The 20,490-nt window shown below is 45.4% G+C and overlaps 1 protein-coding gene across 8 annotated transcripts in view; it reads left to right on the top strand.

Moving 5' to 3' along the window:
- Nucleotides 1-1,506: 1,506 nt before the first annotated feature.
- The window catches only part of LOC147890665 (uncharacterized), a 120,422-nt gene continuing 101,438 nt past the window's right edge, over nucleotides 1,507-20,490 (top strand). For 7 of the 8 annotated variants that reach the window (XR_015542761.1, XR_015542760.1, XR_015542762.1 and 4 more), the window contains exons 1-2: nucleotides 1,507-2,300; nucleotides 2,849-2,983. Coding sequence is in view for 4 of the 8 variants with exons in the window: in XM_087390803.1 (XP_087246929.1) it covers nucleotides 1,761-2,300; nucleotides 2,849-2,983 (675 nt within the window). In the remaining 4 variants the exon portion in view is untranslated. The remainder of the gene's footprint in view (nucleotides 2,301-2,848; nucleotides 2,984-20,490) is intronic. The other variant, XM_087390801.1, reaches the window with a different exon arrangement.

Below are 20,490 nucleotides of genomic sequence, written 5' to 3'. Positions count from 1 at the left end.
TGCATCTTCCATGTGAGGGTTCAAATCCATGGAAGCAAGTAATGGGCATCATGTGTTGTACAACATGAGAATATGATGTATGGCCCCACCATTGTGAGTATAGATGTCTTGGAGGGCATGGAATGTCCACATGAGATTAGTGGGTGATGGTGAGGTTTGCTTCAACCTCATGAACCTGTAGTGCACAAAGTAGGTGGAACAATGTTGTCACTGTTCGTGAGCATAATGATCAAGTCGGTTCCATGGCATGTCTCATTGGCTAATCCCATAAGGGAGGGTAAAGATTCTTGGAGGTTATAGAGAGAGAGAACGCCATCATTGTTGGTCACCTAATAGTAAATAGAATTGTTGGATAGGTTGACTTCCTAGTATGAAAGTCCATTCCAAGCCTTTAATCATGTGCTTGCTCGATCAACATTCAATAGCACTTGTTGCCAATGGGTTGATGTCAAACATGGAGTTTGATTCCAAGCCCTTTATCATGTCTACCATTCTCTATAGCCCATTAATTGTGTGTGAGTCAACACCCACCATTGATCCCTATACCTATAAATGCATGTTATGTGTGGAGGTGTCCTCTCCCTCCTGGTTGATGATGATGCTTGAAAAAGGCAGTAGGAAGGCCTTTTCTTGTCGGGCTTAAGATAGGAAAGGCCACTATGCAAAACTGTCCCCCCTAAACACACACTCACACCCCCTAATGTGTGCACGCACTCACACTTTTTGTTTGGGGGGGTGAAATCCATATATGATTATATTACAAGAAACAATCCCAAAGAGAGGGACATCGAGTTACTACTGGGTTAAGTAGTCCATGGAATTCTAAGAGAAAACGGGGAAGGCCCGTGCTGCTAACACGTGGACATGGGGAGGGTGCATCCCATAAGCGCTTATGCCCTTGTGGAACATTGGATATATGTGACCTTCTAGCCCTCCATAGACATCCCTTACTGGGGCTTTTTGGGGAGGTTGTGGAGCTTTCACATGTGGCTATGGGACAGGACTTGGGGACCCTGCACCCAGCGTGTTTTTTGAGCCATGTGGTGCTTCCTATGTGATCCTACAGTTACAAGGAGCAAAACATTTCATTATATGACAAGAAGGCATGATAATCTTAGATCTTTTGCATGTAGACAATCGTAGAATGATTGTCGTAGAGATGCTTGGAAGAAGTGGTATTTAGCAAGACAGGGATCACCAAAGACCCGATGGTAGAGATGCCCATGCACTTAGGCTCGTTACGCACTGGTGAGTCGCTCGCCCGCCCACCTAAAATAATAAAGGCAAGAAGTGATATGGGGTCCTATTAATTTTGTCACCCCGACCTCTGCACAAGTGCTTCGGCGGGGGTTTTCTCTTCAATAAAAATTTAATGTGTTGTGAATCGTACTATAATATTTTTATTTAGTCTCACAGAGAGAATTTTTTTTGGTTGAAACTAGTCCCTCACACACACACATACACACACACACACACATACACACAAAAAGAAGAGAGATTGATTCTGGCACATTCAAATTGGCACATAGCATTGGGCATTGCTATGTTGGTGTCTTTGCTCTTGTTCTGATGAGGCAGGCATCAACAAGCTTCCTCCCTGGCAATGCTGCAATTCTCGCCTTAGGTTGTTGCGAATATCATCCATCAACTCACACCTTGCTTGCTTGATTGATTGAACGATCGATCGATTGATCGATTGCTTGCTTGCTGGCTGGCTGGCTCTCCTGGCTGTGGATGACGAATTGTTTCGATCCAAAAAGATGAATGTTGGTGTAGGATGTTGTAGCACGGCAACACCAGCTGATCGCCTGCCTTCCCTTCACGTCCGACGGGAGCCTTTCGAATATGGCCTCCTTCCTCTTCCCAGCCTCATCTTCTCCGATTCCCCCTCCTCTCTGCGAGCTCTGCGACACACCCTTCTCGCCCACTCCAATGCTCATTTGCACCGCAACGACTTGACGGAGCTGCCCAGTCCGGAACGATCCGCCTTCACTGGACGTGTCAATTCTGCAGGTATTACGCAAAGCATCCACCTCTCCGACGATCACGCCCAGCTTGTGCTACAAACCTTGGCTCTCGTTTTACCCGACTACGGACCGGAGACGGATCCCCTCTGTCGTGCTGCAGCTGCCGACATTGATTTGGTGGGTGCAAACGTTGACGACCTGATTTTATTCCTGTACGTTCAGAACTATAAAAAACCCCCCCTCCGTTCACATAAGGATGCCGCCTCAGTGGCCGATGTATGGCCGTCCTCTTCAGCATTCGACGGAGTGCTGTCCACCTTATCGCCACTTCAAGTGAGTGAGTCCGTCTTCTCTTCTGAGTAGGAAGGCAGGCGATACTGTGATCGAGCATTTGTGTAATTGTAACGGTCCTTGTCGAGGCAAGAAGGTTGTAGGTGGGGCTTTGAAATTGAATAACTCCTTACTTTCAAGTGTCCTCCACGGATAAGTGCAGGACTTCTGGGCTACTGGAAAGTCTCTGCAGATGCCTCTATTATTCATCTTGTACACCTCACCTACTGTTTTGCACCTAGAGCCGTGCACCCCATAGGCTACGCACAGAATGGGGTAGTTATACTCAGTGGCCCTATTTTTTCCGGAAATCCAGAAGGAAATTTAAAAATTTGGCAATATATCGAACTCTCTTATTAAAAGACTCCTCAGTATCAAACATCAACGTGTCCTCGCAGACTACTATTGTTCACATTCATAGTTTCTATGAAATGTACATTCCGGTGCGACAATGATAACATGTTTCTAGGCAACTTCTACATCTGAAATCCCCAAACCTTCTTCAGCACGTGAATTGGAGTCTGTAATCAACCATTTTCTACGTTGTGCAGGTGAGAACGAGCCGAAGGAGCATACCCTCCCAAGCAGACGAGGAGGCTCATCGGCTAGCCTATGTGCAGAAGCACCTGCCAGCATTGCTTTCTCTTTTAACAGAATCCTGCGACGGCGATGACACCAGCTCACAGGTTGAAAATGGGTTGCCTATAATGTTCAGATTATAAGGTCTGAAAATTGTAGAGTACTGTTTTATGGGCATTCTTAGAAATATGTGGATGTATTTTGTTTTGCTTCCCGTAATCTTACACAAGTAGAAGAGCATCCATATGGATGCATTTCAGGTTATCCTTCCTTTAAAGCTGGCATGCACACGAGCTCTAAACTTTGAATTCCTTTAAGATGAAATGGGTGATGTTTGGACCAAAATAAAAAAGATACACTAAAACATGCTGGCACGGCTTAAAATATGTACCGAAGAACAAAGCATAAAACATTCCTGCAGCCACAGGTCCTTTTTTGGTCCCTGACGGTTTTTTTTAACGGGCTTCCAATCGTTTTGGTCATGTAATAAACAACACCATTTTTTGTACTGAGGCCTGCGGGATGGAAGGTGCTGATTTGACCTCTAAGTCTCCATTTTGTTGGAAAACACACCTCTAGGTATGTGTCCCTAGACCAAAGACACCATGTAGAAGATCCATGACCTTGCATCAAGCACCAATTAGGAACACAAGCCATCCTAATGCAGAAGATATGCAATCACTTTATCACACTTCAGCAATGTCGCACTAGTAAAGGACACTTAAGACGTGACAAGATACCACACAGTAGTACATGCCAAAAACTCATGTATAGGTAGAGAATATCTAGTACAAGAACTCGCCCAACAGTATACAACAACTTGCTGTCTGGTACAGCTAAGTTTGGCACTACTTTGTGCACTGCTTGCTGCACCTACTGTTGTAGAGCTCTCTCTCAGACAGTTGCGTGTCTTTCAGACTTCAGTAGCTGCTCATGGGAGCCCTTGCTGCTCGCTCCTGTGCATGCTCAGATGCTCTCCAACAGTGTGGTGGGATGCACTCTGGAATGCCTTGGACCTGGCTTGGCTGATGCCTAGGGCCTGGTGCAATTAAGTGTGGAATGCCCCCTGAAGGGGGGGCCTTTTATATGGCACAAGGCACTGCTGTAACAGCCGACTGGGGCCGAGATCTGGCTGACTAGATCTGGCCCAGTTGACCAGAATCTCTACAGACTGTCGACCTCACAGTCTGCAGACTGCTGACTACAAGCTGTTTATCTGCCCTATATAAGGGCTTGCTGCCTGCACCTATTGCTGTGCCTAGTCCCAGCCCATCTGCCCGTTCCAGGGAATCTTCCAGCCTGCAGATTTGCCCTAAACCAGGGCCACTCCCAGTTGCTGGCTTAGGTAGCCCATGTGATGGTCTTAAAAATACCCTAAAAGGGATAACTGTTGCTGCCTGTGTGGCAGCCTGGTTGCTGCCCACATGGCAGCCCACAAACCAGCCATATGGGTCCATGTGGCATCTACAGTATATGCCAACTTGACACCTATTCTACACCCATGCCTATGCAAGGTGTCAATCTGCCTTCTCCCCCTCATCTTGGGGCTCACAAGTGCGTCATCGATCCTACTATGTCAACACATTTTGGTGAAGTGGAAATGGTCTTAGACCCTAGAAGAGGTTGCTTGCTACAGCCCACGCTCCCTGACAGCAGAAGACAATGAAAACATACCAGAAACCACACATTGTTACTTTTTCTCACAATTCTTTCCTTAATGTGTACATGCATATAGAGAAAGAAAGAAAGTCTATTAATGTCCAGAGGAGACCAAGAGGTCTATGGGACAGCAAAAAACCCATCTAGTAGGGAGGGCCTATAGCAACTCCCAAGGAGTGCGAAACTCCGGTATTTAGAGTGCCTACATAGTATCTGAAAATATAATCGGCCATACATCAGTTTAAGATTGAGAGTCTTTTGGTTTTGATTTTGATTTAAATTCTTTGATGAGTCCTATACCTTCATGCTATACTGCCCATTTTCCTTCTTTCCTAGCAGCCTTGACCTTGGCTAATTCCGTTGCCTTATTCTTCAATTGGGCTCGTGTGAGTTCCTCGGCTATCCATACCTTGGTCCCTTGCAGCTTGGCAGATTGTCGGAGAAGTCCCCCCTCCCCCCCTCTCCCTCGTGCTCCCCGCCCTTCTTCGGCCTAATACCTTGCTGCCCGTCGTGGACTACAGGGTAGGGGCGCAGTAATCCCGCAGCCCCTCCCTTTGCACCTCTGCTGCCACAGCGATTGTACGGGTTGTGGTGTCGTACTGTTCCAGCCCGGGACACTTCCCCGCTAGGGGTCTTTGCCAGCTGCCCGTTGGAGCTTCCGCACCTTCTCTTGAGCCTCGCCTGCTCTACGTCAACTCCTAGGCACGAGTAGCAGCCCGGCTGCTATCTCCTGCAGCTTTGCTGCTGCTTGGCGCCACCTCTCCAGCCCGGCACCTCGTGTGACCTGTAAATTGAGAAAAACCCAACAGGATACAGTCTTACAGCAGGCAACATGGTTACAACAAGGGCGGTCTTCCTTCGTCCCTATCATCTATATGCATCGATGAAAACCACATGGAGCATCATCCTGGAGTATTAACCCACAACAGCTATCCTTACAGAAGCTAGCACCAGATCTAGGAATTCAGTACTGCAGATCAGGATGAAGGTGCATGGTGGAGAGGGGGAGAGAGAGAGAGGGTAGGTTGGGGAGAGAGAGAATGATACTCAAAGAGAGACATAATGAAATGGAAATGAAATAGCAAGAGCAATGAACAAAATGAAAGTACTCACATGTAGACCAAAGAGCTTGTAGACTTGATACTTGATTCATGTGACAAGTGACAAGTACAGCTCTTATATAGAGCCACACACGCACATATGAGTGTCAATGCATATGGGATAACTCCCAGTGTGATACGTGGCATCCATAGGACACACTAGACTTAAACTCACACTAGGACTCACTAGAACTAACCAAAATTGACTCGTCCCATTTCCTAACACCCCTCATGGAGGAAAGGTAGAGAACCTTTATTGACTTCTCAAGGTAGAGAACCTTTATTGACCTTAATCATAGAAAATAAAAATATATTTCATTCATTTTATGCATAGCAAGGACAGAGAACCCGCAAGTAGCTGTTGCATATAAGAGTGCACATCCTGATCCGAAGAAGTATGTTGGTGAAGAATATGGCGAGAATGCCTTGAATGATATATCGATGTCAGCCATGGGAGTAGCTACAAGGAGCAATCACATGATGACTCTCAAAATGTCGCAATGTAAGTCACTAAGATCGGAGTAGAGCCTCAAATTTGAGCAATTATGCTCAAAAGGAGGCAAGATGCCCAAATGAATGTATCAAATAGTAATGAGATTACATCAATTTTGGGAAATCCCCAAAAAATTTACATGTCAGAGGCTTCAATTATGCCAAAAGACTGCTAAAGTCAGCCCTGAATTAGGGTTTTGGTAAAAAATTAGGGTTTTTAAAATTTTAGACTTGTTGTAGGAAAGTGTCCTAGCAACACTCAAGAGCCCTTTGATCATGAAAGTCCCAAAAAATAATGAGTATCCAACCTGAAATTTCAAAACTCGACTTTTAGGTCAAAAAACACAGTTTTGACTGTTTTCCTCAGATTTCAGCACTGGATTTGCTGTTCAGAGTGTTGTATAGCAGCAATATAGGTGGGTGACTGTAGAGGTAAAGGCGGTAGCTGAAAAACGACCTCAACCAAACCCTAAATCATCCAAAACAGTGTGGCGGCTGGTAGAGAGGCCACGAACTTGGTGAAAAAGGGGTTTAGAGTGAAGTTTTCACGATGAAGAGCTCTAAGACCAGCAGCTACACCAATGGTAGCAGCTCCAAGCTTGAATTTGTTGAAGAAGAGCAGCTCATTGGAGAGGCTAAGTGTGAGAAGAGAACAAGATGGGAAGAAAGGAGTGGAAGGGAGCTCAATCATGGAGGAGAGGATGGCTTCCATTTGCGGGCTCCCTCATCCTCTAGATTGAGCATGGAGAAGGGGAAGGTAGGAAAGGAGGCTCTGATACCACATGAAGGTGCATGGTGGAGAGGGAGAAGAGAGAGAGGGTAGGTTAGGGAGAGAGATAATGATACTCAAAGAGAGACATAATGAAATGGAAATGAAATAGCAAGAGCAATGAACAAAATGAAAGTACTCACACCAAAGAGCTTGTAGGCTTGATACTTGATTCATGTGACAAGTGAAAAGTACAGCTCTTATATAGAACACACACAAACATATGAGTATCAATGCATATGGGATAACTCCCAATGTGACACGTGGCATCTATAGGACACACTAGTCTAAAACTCACACTAGGCTTCATTAGAACAAACCAAAACTGACTCAACTTGACTCCATTTTCTAACACAGGATTCATGAGCTTAGCAAACATTTCTGGATTCATGAACCAGGTATCCAGATCAAGATTTAGCAGCCAGGTATACCATAGCTAGTCACCTCCATCAGCTTGACGGGAGGCCACTTTTATATACTGGTTCGAGTTTCAGCAGAAGGGGATGTCACGGGCATCCTCAGCCTATGGCATGCTGCACTGGCATATGGGCTGTCCAGTGAGCATGCAGCAGCCACATGGACTGCCACGCAAGTAGCCGTGTCAACTGGCTGCCATGTGGACTGCCACACAAGTAAGCTTTCCATACAGCGCCAGCGTAGCAGTCTGTACAACAAGCAGCAGCCTGGTCGGTGGCAGGAAGCTGCTGGTCGGTCAGTTTTAGGGCCAGGGGGGCTTATGAAAGCAGCCCCCTTGGCCTTCATGCTACATCCCACATTTGGGCCTTACAGCTTTAGTTCAGCAGCAGTTAGGCCTTCCCTCAGCAGTCCAGCAGGGTGCCTCAGCCTCTACAAGAATCTAGTGGGGATTCACCTTCTCTAGGTAGTCTAGTTTCTCTATAGTTTTGCAATGAGGGTTTCAGCCCCTCTATACAATTGTATTGAGTCCTTTGGGCATTCATACATTTCAGTTATATGTTCCTCTCCGAAGTTCCACTACATTTCTCTCCCTTTGATTCTCTCACTCACGACCACAGTATCACTTTGTGTATTGAGTACATTATCTTGCAGTTGCAGTTAGTATTGAGTAGGAGAGAGAGTGAGGATAGTCTATCTCCCGCTACATTCCTTGATCTCTTCTTGAATATCAGCTCTACTTGGCCTTTGTATCAATCTTCATGGCACTTCCTTCTTAATTGTTTGTACTTCAGTATGAACTAGGTCTTTAACTGTAGAGACTAGTTGAGTGGTAGGGGGAGGGGCCTTACAAGATTGCACAAGCTCATCAATCACTGTCGCTTCTCAGGTGACCTCAAGTCTAGCTATCACGTTTGCTAGTTGAATCATCAACTCTCTTACCCTTTGCTGGAGATAAAAAATCTGCTCATGGTGCTCAATGGGTCGATTCATAGGGTTTTTTGCCTAATAATGGATCCGTTCTACATATGGAGAGGGTGTCATGTCTGCCACTGTAGCATATTGAGTCTTCTTGGTTGTTGGGGATTTTGAAGATGAAGAAGAAAGGCTTGGCCATTCCATACTGGCCATATCTAGAATTACCCCTGACTGAAATTGGGCTAGGGGTTAGGAAAGGGAGAAGACCCCCCCCCCCCCTTCTCTTCTTTATGACCTTCGAGCTCCTGCTTGGCGTGAGGGGTTAGGAGGGCTCTGGCTACATATTGCGACGCTTTGGGTGCCAGGATCAACTCGGCAAAATCAGTGGGCTTCCTTACAGCCACTGAGGAGGTTCAAGAGATTTGAGATTGGAGGGCAGCCCTTGGTTTTGGATAGATTCCGAGGGTTAGACAATGCGGTATCTCGGGGTGCCAGATGGGCATATATATTTCAGGAGGGCAACAGATAGGCCCGGTGTGAGTGTGCGGTGCAAGCTCTTCTATTGGAGCTCGTCCAAACTCTCTCTAGTAGGCAGGGCTTGTGAGGGAAAGGGAGAGGGAGTGGAACAATGGAGACAGAGAGGGAGACACAAGAAGTGTGGGTGTGTAAAAGTGTTGAGCCACACCACAAACTCAAGAGTTTTATTAGGATTAGGTATTCACCCTATGACTGTCTTAAGACAGTCATAGGGGTCTAAAGGGTGGCAATGTGCCTTTACCCCAACAACCTCCCACCTAAAGGCCAATGTGCCTAAAGGGGAGAAAAGAATAAAAATTACAGCAATATACAGTTACTGTATACAAGACCATAAAATAAGAATGGTCTCATCCTAATCCCATGATGTGGCGACAATGTGCAAACCGCTCTGTAGGCAAGCTCTTAGTGAGCAAATCTGCAGGATTATCATCAGTATGCACCTTCACAAGCTCAAGCCGCTTGTCTTCCAGTACCTCCTTGATGAAATGGTATTTCACATCTATGTGCTTGGTCTTCTGATGAAAGACCGGATTCTTTGCCAACATGATAGCACTCTGACTATCACAATGCAAAACTGGCATATCTCCTGTAATGCCCAAATCTCCCACCAGCTGAGTAAGTCATATTGCTTCCTTGCAAGCCTCAGTGGCTGCAACATATTCAGCTTCAGTGGTTGACAGAGCAATGCATTTCTGCAACCGAGACACCCATGATATAGCACCTCCTGCAAATGTAAAAATATAACCGGTAGTAGACTTCCGGTTATCTGCATTTCCTGCATAGTCTGAATCTGTAAAACCATGCACCAATGCATCCTGCCTACCACAGCATATGCACAAGTCTTTGGTACCCTTGAGATACCTCAAGACGCCTTTCACTGCTTCCCAGTGCCGCTTGCGTGGATTTGCCATATACCTGCTGATGACTCCCACCGCAAAAGCAATATCCGGACGAGTGGCAACCATGGCATACATCAAAGAACCAACTGCAGATGCATACGGAACCTTGGCCATCTCAGCCTTATCATCATCTGATCTGGGGCTGTCCTTACTGCTGAGTTTTAAATGAGGAGGCAACGGGGTACTAATAGACTCCCCCCCCTCCATTTTAAACCTCTGCAGTACTTTGTCAATGTACTCCTTCAGTGACAGAAACAAAAGTCCCTTGGACCTGTCACGAATAATCCGCATACCAAGAATATGGTTTGCATCACTCAAGTCTTTCATGTCAAAAGACTTATGCAGTTGCTTCTTCAAAGCACTAATCTCCTGCTGAGATTTGCTGGCAATCAGCATGTCATCCACATATAGAATGAGTAGCATCAAACTGCCATCCTTTGCGTGTTTGGTGTACAAGCAGTGATCGGTCTCACACCTATGATACCCTTGGGACTGCATGAAGGCATCAAACTTCTTGTACCATTCTCTTGGCGCCTGCTTGAGTCCATACAAGCTCCTCTTGAGCTTACACACAAGCTGCTCTTTCCCTTTAACAGCATATCCCTCTGGCTGACTCATGTAGATCTCATCATGGAGATCTCCGTGAAGAAAAGTAGTCTTCACATCCATCTGACATAAATCCATGTCCTCATGAGCAACAAGAGCTAACACTGCTCTCAAAGTAGTCATCTTGACTACAGGGGAAAAAATTTCATCAAAGTCAATGCCCTTCTCCTGCTTAAATCCCTTGGCAACCAATCTGGCCTTATACCTCGGTAAAGCATTTGAATCCACTTTGACTTTGTAAACCCACTTGCATGGCAAAACTTTTCTGCCTGCAGGTAGCTGCACCAAGTCCCATGTATCATTTTGAAGTAGGGAGTCCATTTCTGACTGCATGGCTTTCTCCCACTTCCTTTTCTCTGTTCTTCCCATAGCTTCCCTGAAGATGGAAGGCTCACCACAATCTATTAGCATGATAAAATCAGCCACATTATTGGCTCCTGGAACAAACCTGTCAGGAGGCCGTTGTACATGGGTGCTCCTCCTAACAAAATGTTCCGGATTAGGCTGCTGTCCAGCCTGTTCGTCATGCATGACGGGTGGCTGTACCACCATATTTGGCTGTTCTACAGCACCATCTGCTGGCATATCCAGTGGTGCATCATTGGCAAAATTGTCTGGCTGATTTTCAGCCTGTATACACTCTTGAGCAGGGTTATTTACAGCAGCCTGCTGCTGCATATTAATGGGCATTCTTTGCTGTCCGACATCATCATAAACAACCCTTCTGTATTCCACAGGTTGCACGGGTTCCTTGTGTACACTATCCTCTTTAAAGATGACGTCATTGCTGCGTATAATTTTTCGTTTGACGGGATCCCATAACCTGTACCCCATTTCACCTTCGTCACCGTAACCCATGAAGATGCATCTGAAAGACTTTGGTTCCAGTTTGGTGCGCAGTTCTTTGCGTACATGAGCAAAGCACTCGCAGCCAAACACACGTAAGTGCTTATATGAAGGTGGCTTGCCAGACCACACCTCCTCTGGCACTTTCAACTCCAAAGCCTTGTTCGGCGACCTGTTAATTAGGTGAACTGCTGTTTGCACGGCTTCTGCCCAAAAGCCATGGGGCAATGCAGCATAAGACAACATACATCGAACTTTCTCCTGAATAGTTCGATTCATCCGCTCACTCACACCATTTTGAGATGCATTATGAGGGGCTGTGAGTTCCTGTTTAATGCCCTTAGCTTCGCAAAACTGTACAAAAGCATGTGACACATACTCACCCCCATTATCGGATCTGAGGCATTTCAGCCTGCGTCCTGTCCGATTCTCAACCTGAGCGACAAACTTCTTGAAAGCATCTAAGGCATCGCTCTTATGCTTCAAGAAATAGACCCACACTTTGCGTGTGGCATCATCAATAAAAGTAATGAAATACTTTGCACGCCCTAGTGATAGCTGTGGCATCTCACACAAATCAGTGTGCACTAGATCAAGCGGTGCTCTATTCTGGGGAGTTCTCCTCTTATGAGGAGTCATAGAATGCTTGCCAAATATGCAATGATCACAAGTAGGCAAATCTGAAAATGAAAGAGACGGCAGATAACCCAAACGTGACAGTTCTTGCATTCCTTTAACGGACATGTGTCCCAACCGGCTATGCCACAATGAAACCTTCGGCAGCTCGGTTATGGCAACAACATGATTACCTACATTGGAAACATAAAGAGGGTACAAGGTATCACTCTTATAACCCTCAGCCACTACAACTTGTGTTGGAATTATAGATATAATTCAGCAGTGACCAATGTAATATAATAAGTTAGTTAGGGGCACTTTTCCCTCATTTAGAGGTTTTTCCCCCTAACTGCAGTTAGTTCACTAACTATGGTTAGTGACTACTAAGGTTTTGTCACTATGACAAAACCTTATCAACACTACTTTGTGTTGTACTCTTTTACACTCTATTTTGCAACTACAGCTTCCAAGCTTTCGACTCTCTCACTCTCTCTAGCTCTCACTCTCTCTAGCTCTCACCATCTCCTTCTCCTTCATTTGGTATCAGAGCAGGTCCAAGAGCCTGGTGCTCCTTGCTCCCTCTAGTTCCAACCTCAGCCTGCGCCAATCTGTCCGTACAGTCCGTACGACTGTACGGAATTCTGACGCCGTACGATTTCGCCTGCCGTACAGCTCCGAGCTTCCGTACATCGACGTACAAATCCGTACCGTCGTCCGTGAAGTGCCGTACAACGTGGCCGTACACCGTACGCCGTTGTACATACCTTTTCACCGTACCTGCGCGCCGTACATCGCCATCCGTACCTGTCATCGACGTACCAGCCGTACAGTGCCGTACAAACTGTACGGCATCTCCGTACTGTATTCAGTACAGTAAATTTGTACTGAATCTGCTTCAGTACAGCAGCAGGTACCTCCTTGGTTTTGTACAAGAGAATTGGCAGGTGATCTTTGGCAGGCTAATTTTGCAGACAGCCATTGTTTGGCTAAGTATTCTGCAAGTACATTTGGGGCATTTTGCAGATTGCAGACATTGCAATCATTGGGCAAGTTTGAAGCTAAAACAAGAGCAAAATTGCAGATTTGTCTGAAATTTGGGGCTTTTGTATTAAAATTGCAGATTTGGGGCTTTTAGCATTTTTACCCCTTTCTGGCTGCAATTTCTAGCCACAAATTGGGGCTTTTGTGTTTGGAGAGCATTTTTTGGAGTATTCAGTACATACTGCCTTTCTTGGAGTGTTTGGAACACTTTTGGCAGATTTTGGAGAGTGTTTTATGCTTGGACAGATTTCTGACAGCTCAAGTTCAGAAATCTAAGTTGCATATACAGCCCGTGCTTGGCTGTGTTTTTGGGAGTTGTGCATTTTATTCCCAGTAAGGGAATTCAGCTTTGTATCTGCTTCAATCTCTTTTTCAGATATGGCCCATCAAAATCAGAATGATTTTCAGTTCGGTGGTCTTTCACAGGAAGACAAATTGGATGGTACCAACTACTCCCTCTGGAGTTTCATGGTACGTAATATTCTGATTTCTCGCAATTTATGGGATTATGTCAATGGAAATGAAATCCGACCAGCAGATATTGCACCTGCTACCCCTCCTCAGCAAGGAGGTGGAAGAGGTCGTGCACATGGTGCAGCTGCAGGACAAGTTGTTGGTGCAGCTACAGTCAATACTCCTGAGCAAAAGAGATGGGATTCACGGGATGCCTTAGCCTTGTCTTGCATCTCTCTTTCAGTGAAAAGATCAATCATTCCGCATATCCGGTCGTGTAAGACCTCCAGGGCAGCGTGGGATATTTTGGAAAGCATGTATGCAGCACGGAATGATGCCAGGGTATCTTTTTTAAAAAGAGAGTTGAGCAATACACATATGGAGGAGGGTGACTCCATGTCAGCCCACCTCACTAAGCTACAGGATCTCAGAGAGCAGTTGTTAAACATAGATGAAATTATTTCTGATTCAGAGATGATTACAACCACTCTGAATTCTCTTCCTGAGTCTTATCTCAGCTTTCACACTTCGCTGAATTTATCTTTGAGGGGGGGTGCAAATCCTCTTTCTTTTCATGAGTTGATAGGACTTATGCTTCAGGAAGAGCAGACCAGGAAAAATTTGGCTTCACGTGCAGGTGAACAAGCCATGCTCTCAAAATTCAAATCAAAAACAAAGGGACAGGCAAAAACAGCAGCAAATCAGCCTTCCAGTGGGTCAGGACAGCCTTCACAAAAGGCTAAAAGTGATGCAAGCAAGCCCAAAAAGAAGGGTTTTTGTCACTACTGCAAAAAGCCAGGTCATCACATAGCAGAATGCAGGAAAAGGATTGCAAAGGAAAAGAAAAACAGCTCAGGAATGGCTGTTTCAGATTCAGCCCCTTGTGCATCTGACAGTGGGGATGCTGCAGCCAACTTCGTTGGTCAAGATTATGCCTTTTTATCTTGCATTTCTGATTCTAGGTTGGCTGTTCCAGATGCTCGGGATAGTACAGCTTCTTGCAGTGATGATACATATGCATTTTTGACTTGCAGTTTTGACTCTCCCTCAGATGCATCTGCTTTCAGTGTTGATGAAACACTGAACACATGGTATTTTGACAGCGGTGCATCCAAGCACATCACTTCGAGGAAGTGTCTTTTTACTTCCTTGCATACACCCCCTGTTGGTAAGAAAGTCACTTGTGCCAACAACTCCTCATATTCAGTACGTGGCACAGGAGAAGTTGAGCTCACTGCAATTGATGGCTCGATTTTCAGACTTTCTGATGTCTTATATGTGCCTGGCATAACCAAAAATCTCCTTTCAGTGTCCACTCTTAACAGAGAAGGATTTCAGGTCATCTTTGAGGATGACAAATGTGCTGTCCGGGACAGGGAAGCTAACTATGCCTTAATGTTATCTGGTACTCTGCTGCGTGGGCTTTTTCAGCTTGATATTTTTCAGAAAAGAGCAGCTCATGCTTTGGCAATTTCTACCCCTACAGTTGCCATGCAAAATGCAGAATTATGGCATGCCAGATATGGCCACATGCATTACAACAGCTTAATGACACTTCAGAAACTTTCAATGGTTGATGCATTGCCACCTCTTGAGATACCTCCTCCACATGCCTGTGAAGGGTGCATTTTAGGTAAAATGCATAGATTTCCCTTCAAGAAGGATGGTTCAGTTAAAGCTGTTCGCAAATTGCAGCTTATACACAGTGATGTCTGTGGTCCCATGAGGACTCCTTCATTGGGTGGTCATCTCTACTTTGTCACATTTATTGATGACTACTCCAATTTTACTTGGGTTTATGGGCTGAAAAAGAAATCTGAAGTGTTCACAGTGTTTAAACACTTTTCAGCCATGGTTGAAAATGAAACCGGGCTCAAGATACAGACATTACGCACGGATAGAGGTGGGGAATACCTATCTGCAGAATTTGATGCTTTCCTCAAACAAAAGGGTATTGTGCATCAGCTCACAGTCAGGCTGACCCCTCAGCAAAATGGCAAAGCTGAGAGGAAAAATAGAACCCTCATGGAGATGGACAGATGTATGCTGAAAAGCAAACACATGCCTCATAAATTCTGGTTAGAGGGTTTGATGTGTGCCAATTACATTTTGAACAGGGCTCCCACTAAGGCTTTAAAAACAAAAACTCCTTTTGAGGTCTGGAATGACAGGAAGCCTTCAGTGGATCACTTCCGAGTCTTTGGATGCCTTGCCTATGCACATGTGCCAGTTGAATTTAGGCACAAATTGTCAGATAAAGCCATCAAATGTATATTTGTTGGATACAGTGCAGAAAGCAAGGGGTATCGTCTCTACAATCCTGCTACACGCAAAATCATTGTAAGTAGAGATGTGATATTTTTTGAAAATTCAGCTTACACTCAGGCTGATTTTCAAATGCCTTCACCTTCAGAAGATGTCTTTCAAGGGTTGCTACCCATTGATTTGGGTTCCCCTGCTGATTTTTCTGATCCAAATCAGAATTTACAGCAACCTTCAAATGCTTCAGTTCCGCCACGGGATGTCATGCCTCCTCCACAGGAAGTGGAACAAGTGGTACAGCAAGAAATTGCAGACATACATGCAGCAAAAACAGTCCCAAACTGGCTGTTACAGACTCTCCGGGAGAGTAAACTTGATGCTCCGTTACCTGGCAGGACTCGCAGTGCAGCAAGGCACATGGAAGGTGCTAATTCAGTGGAATCAGCATATGCAGGTACTCTCCTTGATGAAGAGGAGCCTGCCACATTTGAAGAGGCACAAGGTAATGTGCATTGGATGAATGCCATGCACGATGAGTTGCAGTCCATTGCAAAAAATCAGACTTGGGATGTTGTGGACTTGCCACAGGGTAAACATGCTATTGGCACACGATGGGTATTTAAAGTCAAACGGAAGCCAGATGGCTCCATTGACAGATATAAAGCCAGGCTAGTTGCTAAAGGCTATGCTCAGAAAAAGGGCATAGATTATGAGGAGACTTTTGCTCCTACATCCCGGATGACCACCATCCGATCAGTAATTGCAATGGCTGCACATTTTGAGTGGAATGTTCATCAGTTGGACATCAAAACAGCCTTCTTAAATGGGGACTTGCTGGAAGAGGTGTATGTCAAACCACCTCCGGGTTTTGAAATTACAGCAAATGCACTTCAAGTCTGCAAGCTTAATAAAGCTTTATATGGGCTGAAACAGGCCCCTCGTGCATGGTATGCCAAGATACATGCCTTTTTGACCAGCAAGGGGCTGCACAATAGTCCTACTGAGAGCACCCTCTACATCAAGATGGATGGGGGGGAAATATTAGTCATCCTTCTTTATGTTGATGACTTACTGCTCACAGGGTCCAATGACGACAAAATTGCAGATTTCAAAACTGATTTGCAGACCCACTTTGATATGTCAGATTTGGGGCTGCTTCACTTTTATTTGGGGATCCAGTTCTCTCATGAGAGACGTGGCACTGTTATGTCTCAGTCCAAGTATGTTCAGAAACTTTTGGACAGATTTAACATGCAAGAGTGTAAGCCCATATCTACTCCTATGGAACCGGGGCTGAAACTCACAATGCATGATGCAGGAGAAGCAGTTGATGCCACACTTTACAGTCAAGCTGTTGGATGCCTCATATATCTCTGCAATACTAGGCCTGATATTCAGTTTGCAGTATCTCAGGTGAGCAGGTACATGCACAGCCCCAAAACTATGCATTGGCAGGCAGTTAAGCGCATCTTCCGTTATTTACAAGGCACCAAGTCTTTTGGCTTACTATTTCCCAGGGGGGGTGACTTGCAGATGCATGCCTACAGTGATTCAGATTGGGCTGGTGATTATGACACTAGGCAGTCCACTAGTGGCAATTGTTTCTTTTTGGGAAAATCTTGCATTTCATGGCTGAGCAAGAAACAATCTACAGTGGCTACCTCATCATGTGAAGCTGAGTACAGGGCAGCTTTCACAGCAACAGTTGAATGTGTCTGGCTGAGACGTTTATTTGCTGATCTTCATCTGTCTTTGGAGGGTCCTTCTCCAATTCTCACTGATAGTCAGAGTGCCATTGCAGTGGCAAAGAATCCAGTGTTTCATGCTCGCACGAAGCACATTGAGGTTCACTATCACTACGTCAGAGAGAAGTTACATGCAGGAGAGATCAGTATGATCTTTGTGTCCACACATGACAACGTTGCAGATATTTTCACCAAAGCACTACCACGTGAGAAGTTCGAGGCATTTCGCAGTGCCCTGAACTTATATCCGTTTGGTGATTGATCAGCCTTGTACATGACATTGGCACTGCAGGGGGGTGTTGGAATTATAGATATAATTCAGCAGTGACCAATGTAATATAATAAGTTAGTTAGGGGCACTTTTCCCTCATTTAGAGGTTTTTCCCCCTAACTGCAGTTAGTTCACTAACTATGGTTAGTGACTACTAAGGTTTTGTCACTATGACAAAACCTTATCAACACTACTTTGTGTTGTACTCTTTTACACTCTATTTTGCAACTACAGCTTCCAAGCTTTCGACTCTCTCACTCTCTCTAGCTCTCACTCTCTCTAGCTCTCACCATCTCCTTCTCCTTCAACCTGGCCATCAGTAATCACCCATTTGGAATCCCCAAATGTGGTGTGGTAACCACTGTCATCCAACAAGCCAGTGCTAATCAGATTTTTCTTGATTTGCGGCACATGGCGAACACCATCAAGCATAAATATGCGTCCATCAGGGAATACTATCTGTATACTGCCAATCCTTGCAATCTGACATGCATAGTTGTTCCCAAGGTGAACAACTCCATGAGTACCTGTGTAGGAAGTAAACCACTCCCTATGAGGAGTAACATGAAAAGAAGCACCTGAATCCAAGAGCCAGGTGTGCATGTCATGGCCATCAACAACCAATGTATGTGCAATTACAGCAGAAGAGCATAAAACATCATGTCTGTCACTGTCACTGTCCTTTGCTGCAACATTCACTGCATCCAAGTCATCTGCCTTGGCCTTGCCTTTGCCTTTGCTTCCACTGCCTGCATCCTTTGTCTCAGCCTTCTTGGCTTTCTGATCCCGTATAAACTTGAAGCACTTAGACTTCACATGTCCCTTCTTGCCACAGTAAAAGCATTCAATATCCTTTTTGCCACGGGACTGACTGCGGGATTTGGACTTACCAGCAGATCTCCCCTTCTGCTGAGTCCTACCTCTTTCCTGTACCTGCCAAGCATTGGAAGACTTGCTGCCCGCATTATTCTTCCTGCTCATCTCCTCCATAAGGAGAGAGCTCTCCACATCAGCATACATAAGAGTGACATTTGAATTTGACAAGGTGGTCTTGAAAGTGTCCCAACTCTCAGGGAGGGTACACAACAAGAAAGTAGCCTTGAACTCCTCATCAAGATTCAATCCTTGTGCAATAAGCTGTGTAAAGATGGCATTGAACTCACTCAAGTGTGAGGTCATAGCTGTACCTTCCTTCATGCGAAGGTCAACAAGCTTCTTCAACCAATAAACCTTGCTGGCTGAGCTCTTTTGGGCATACAACTCTTCTAGCCTCTGCCATAGGCCATAAGAGGTCTTTTCAGCCTGAACATAGAACACAAGAGAATCAGTGAGAGTAAGCATGATAGCAGCCCTTGCGGACAAATCAAGCTCCTCCCACTCATCATCTGCCATCCCAGATGGCTTGACACCCTTCACCCTTATGGGCTTAGAAATCTTCTTTAGCAGAAGTACATTCAAACACTGTTCTGCCCATAATGCATAATTGTGTGCCCCTTCCAATTTCTTTATGTTCAGTATTGAAGATTCACTTCCCCCTGATGCCATATCAGATAAGGAAAGTGCCTGACTCCCTGTAAGTCAAAAATGACTAAATAAAATTCTGATTTCTCAGAAAACCTGCTCTATCAAGAGCCAGGAGCACTCACAATAGTGCTGTTTTTTACTGTCAAAAAATCTGCAGCAAAACAGAAAATTTTCCCTCCAGTCATTGTACCTTGTGACACACTGTACCGTGCTCAAATAGGCATAAAACAGTAACTTCAGAATGCTGCAGCTGTTCCACAAGTGCTTTACAAGTGCATCATCATCTGACGAAACACAAAACACTGATGTCCTGATCACTTCTCCCACCTCAGATGAGGTATTGCACTGATTAAAAAATTATATGCATAAACCACTTGTCATACACTGTTTTGTTCACTGAAAAAAAGGCTCCAAACACCTCAGCCTGTCACAAAACCTGCAACAAAGTATGGGACAAATCCCAAACAATCACCCTTCTGCCAAGGGGATAAAAGGCATCTGAAGTTCTCAAAGAGTAACTCAAGTGCTCACAAGCAAAATCTGGGCAAAAGCCCCTTGATTTGACACCTGTACCAAGTGAAAAACACCTCAACACTGAGGTAGCATACAAAATACAGCGCTCTCCTGGCACTTTCACCCGACAATGTAATGCATAAACGGCCCTGTGTACACAGTAACAACACAGATCCCAACGTACAAACACTGAAGAGAAAATCTTTTGAGCACTGTGAACGATGGACAGTTAGGGACCGAGTAAACTCGATGCGCCCTGGCCAAGCGTGGCTCAACTGAGATTTTCAAAGTGTCGTACACAGAATGTGACCTGCAAGAAATGTCACTGAATACACTGCGGAAACAAGACCAATGTGGGCACCCTGGCTCCACACTGCCTCAAGGCATACACTGCATACACTTTCAGGCAAAAGCCCTATGAAATTGTCACCCGTAAACTGAGATTTGCACTCAGCAAAAGCATAAAAGCCCTCTGCAAATTAAGGCATCTGACCTTCCCGAAACAAAATAACTGTGCAACCACCACACATTGTGGCACTAGTCACCTCAAGCACGAGGGACACGAGTGTACTTGCTGTACCTCAAACACACAGTTTTAGAACTGAAAAAAAATTCCGGGAATGCAGAGCAGAGTGCTCTCTCTTTTCCTTCTTCCAAAAAAAAAAAAATCTGTGCCTGCTGTACCTTCTGTACCTGCGCAGGGTACCTGCTGTACCTTGTACATGCGAGGGCACGGATCCCCAAAAAAAATTTCGACCTGTACCTGCTTGTCGCGGCGTCCGTACAGCCACGTCCGTATGGTACGGTTGCTTGTACGACGTCCGTACAGCCGGTACGGATGGCCGTACCTGTCGCGACTGCTGCCTTGCAGCCAGTGCTGCGCGTTGCGCGCGCTGGCTGCGCCCGCCTGGTAGGCTGCGGCCGCCGTTAGGCGGGTAGCAGCTAGC

This window comes from Dipteris shenzhenensis, chromosome 19, assembly GCF_047967505.1.
Source record: "Dipteris shenzhenensis isolate YYH24624 ecotype China chromosome 19, Dip_SZ_1.0, whole genome shotgun sequence".
Classification (NCBI taxonomy): Eukaryota; Viridiplantae; Streptophyta; class Polypodiopsida; order Gleicheniales; family Dipteridaceae; genus Dipteris; species Dipteris shenzhenensis.
Note: the sequence above shows the minus strand (reverse complement) of the source record. Positions and strands in the feature narration are given on the sequence as shown.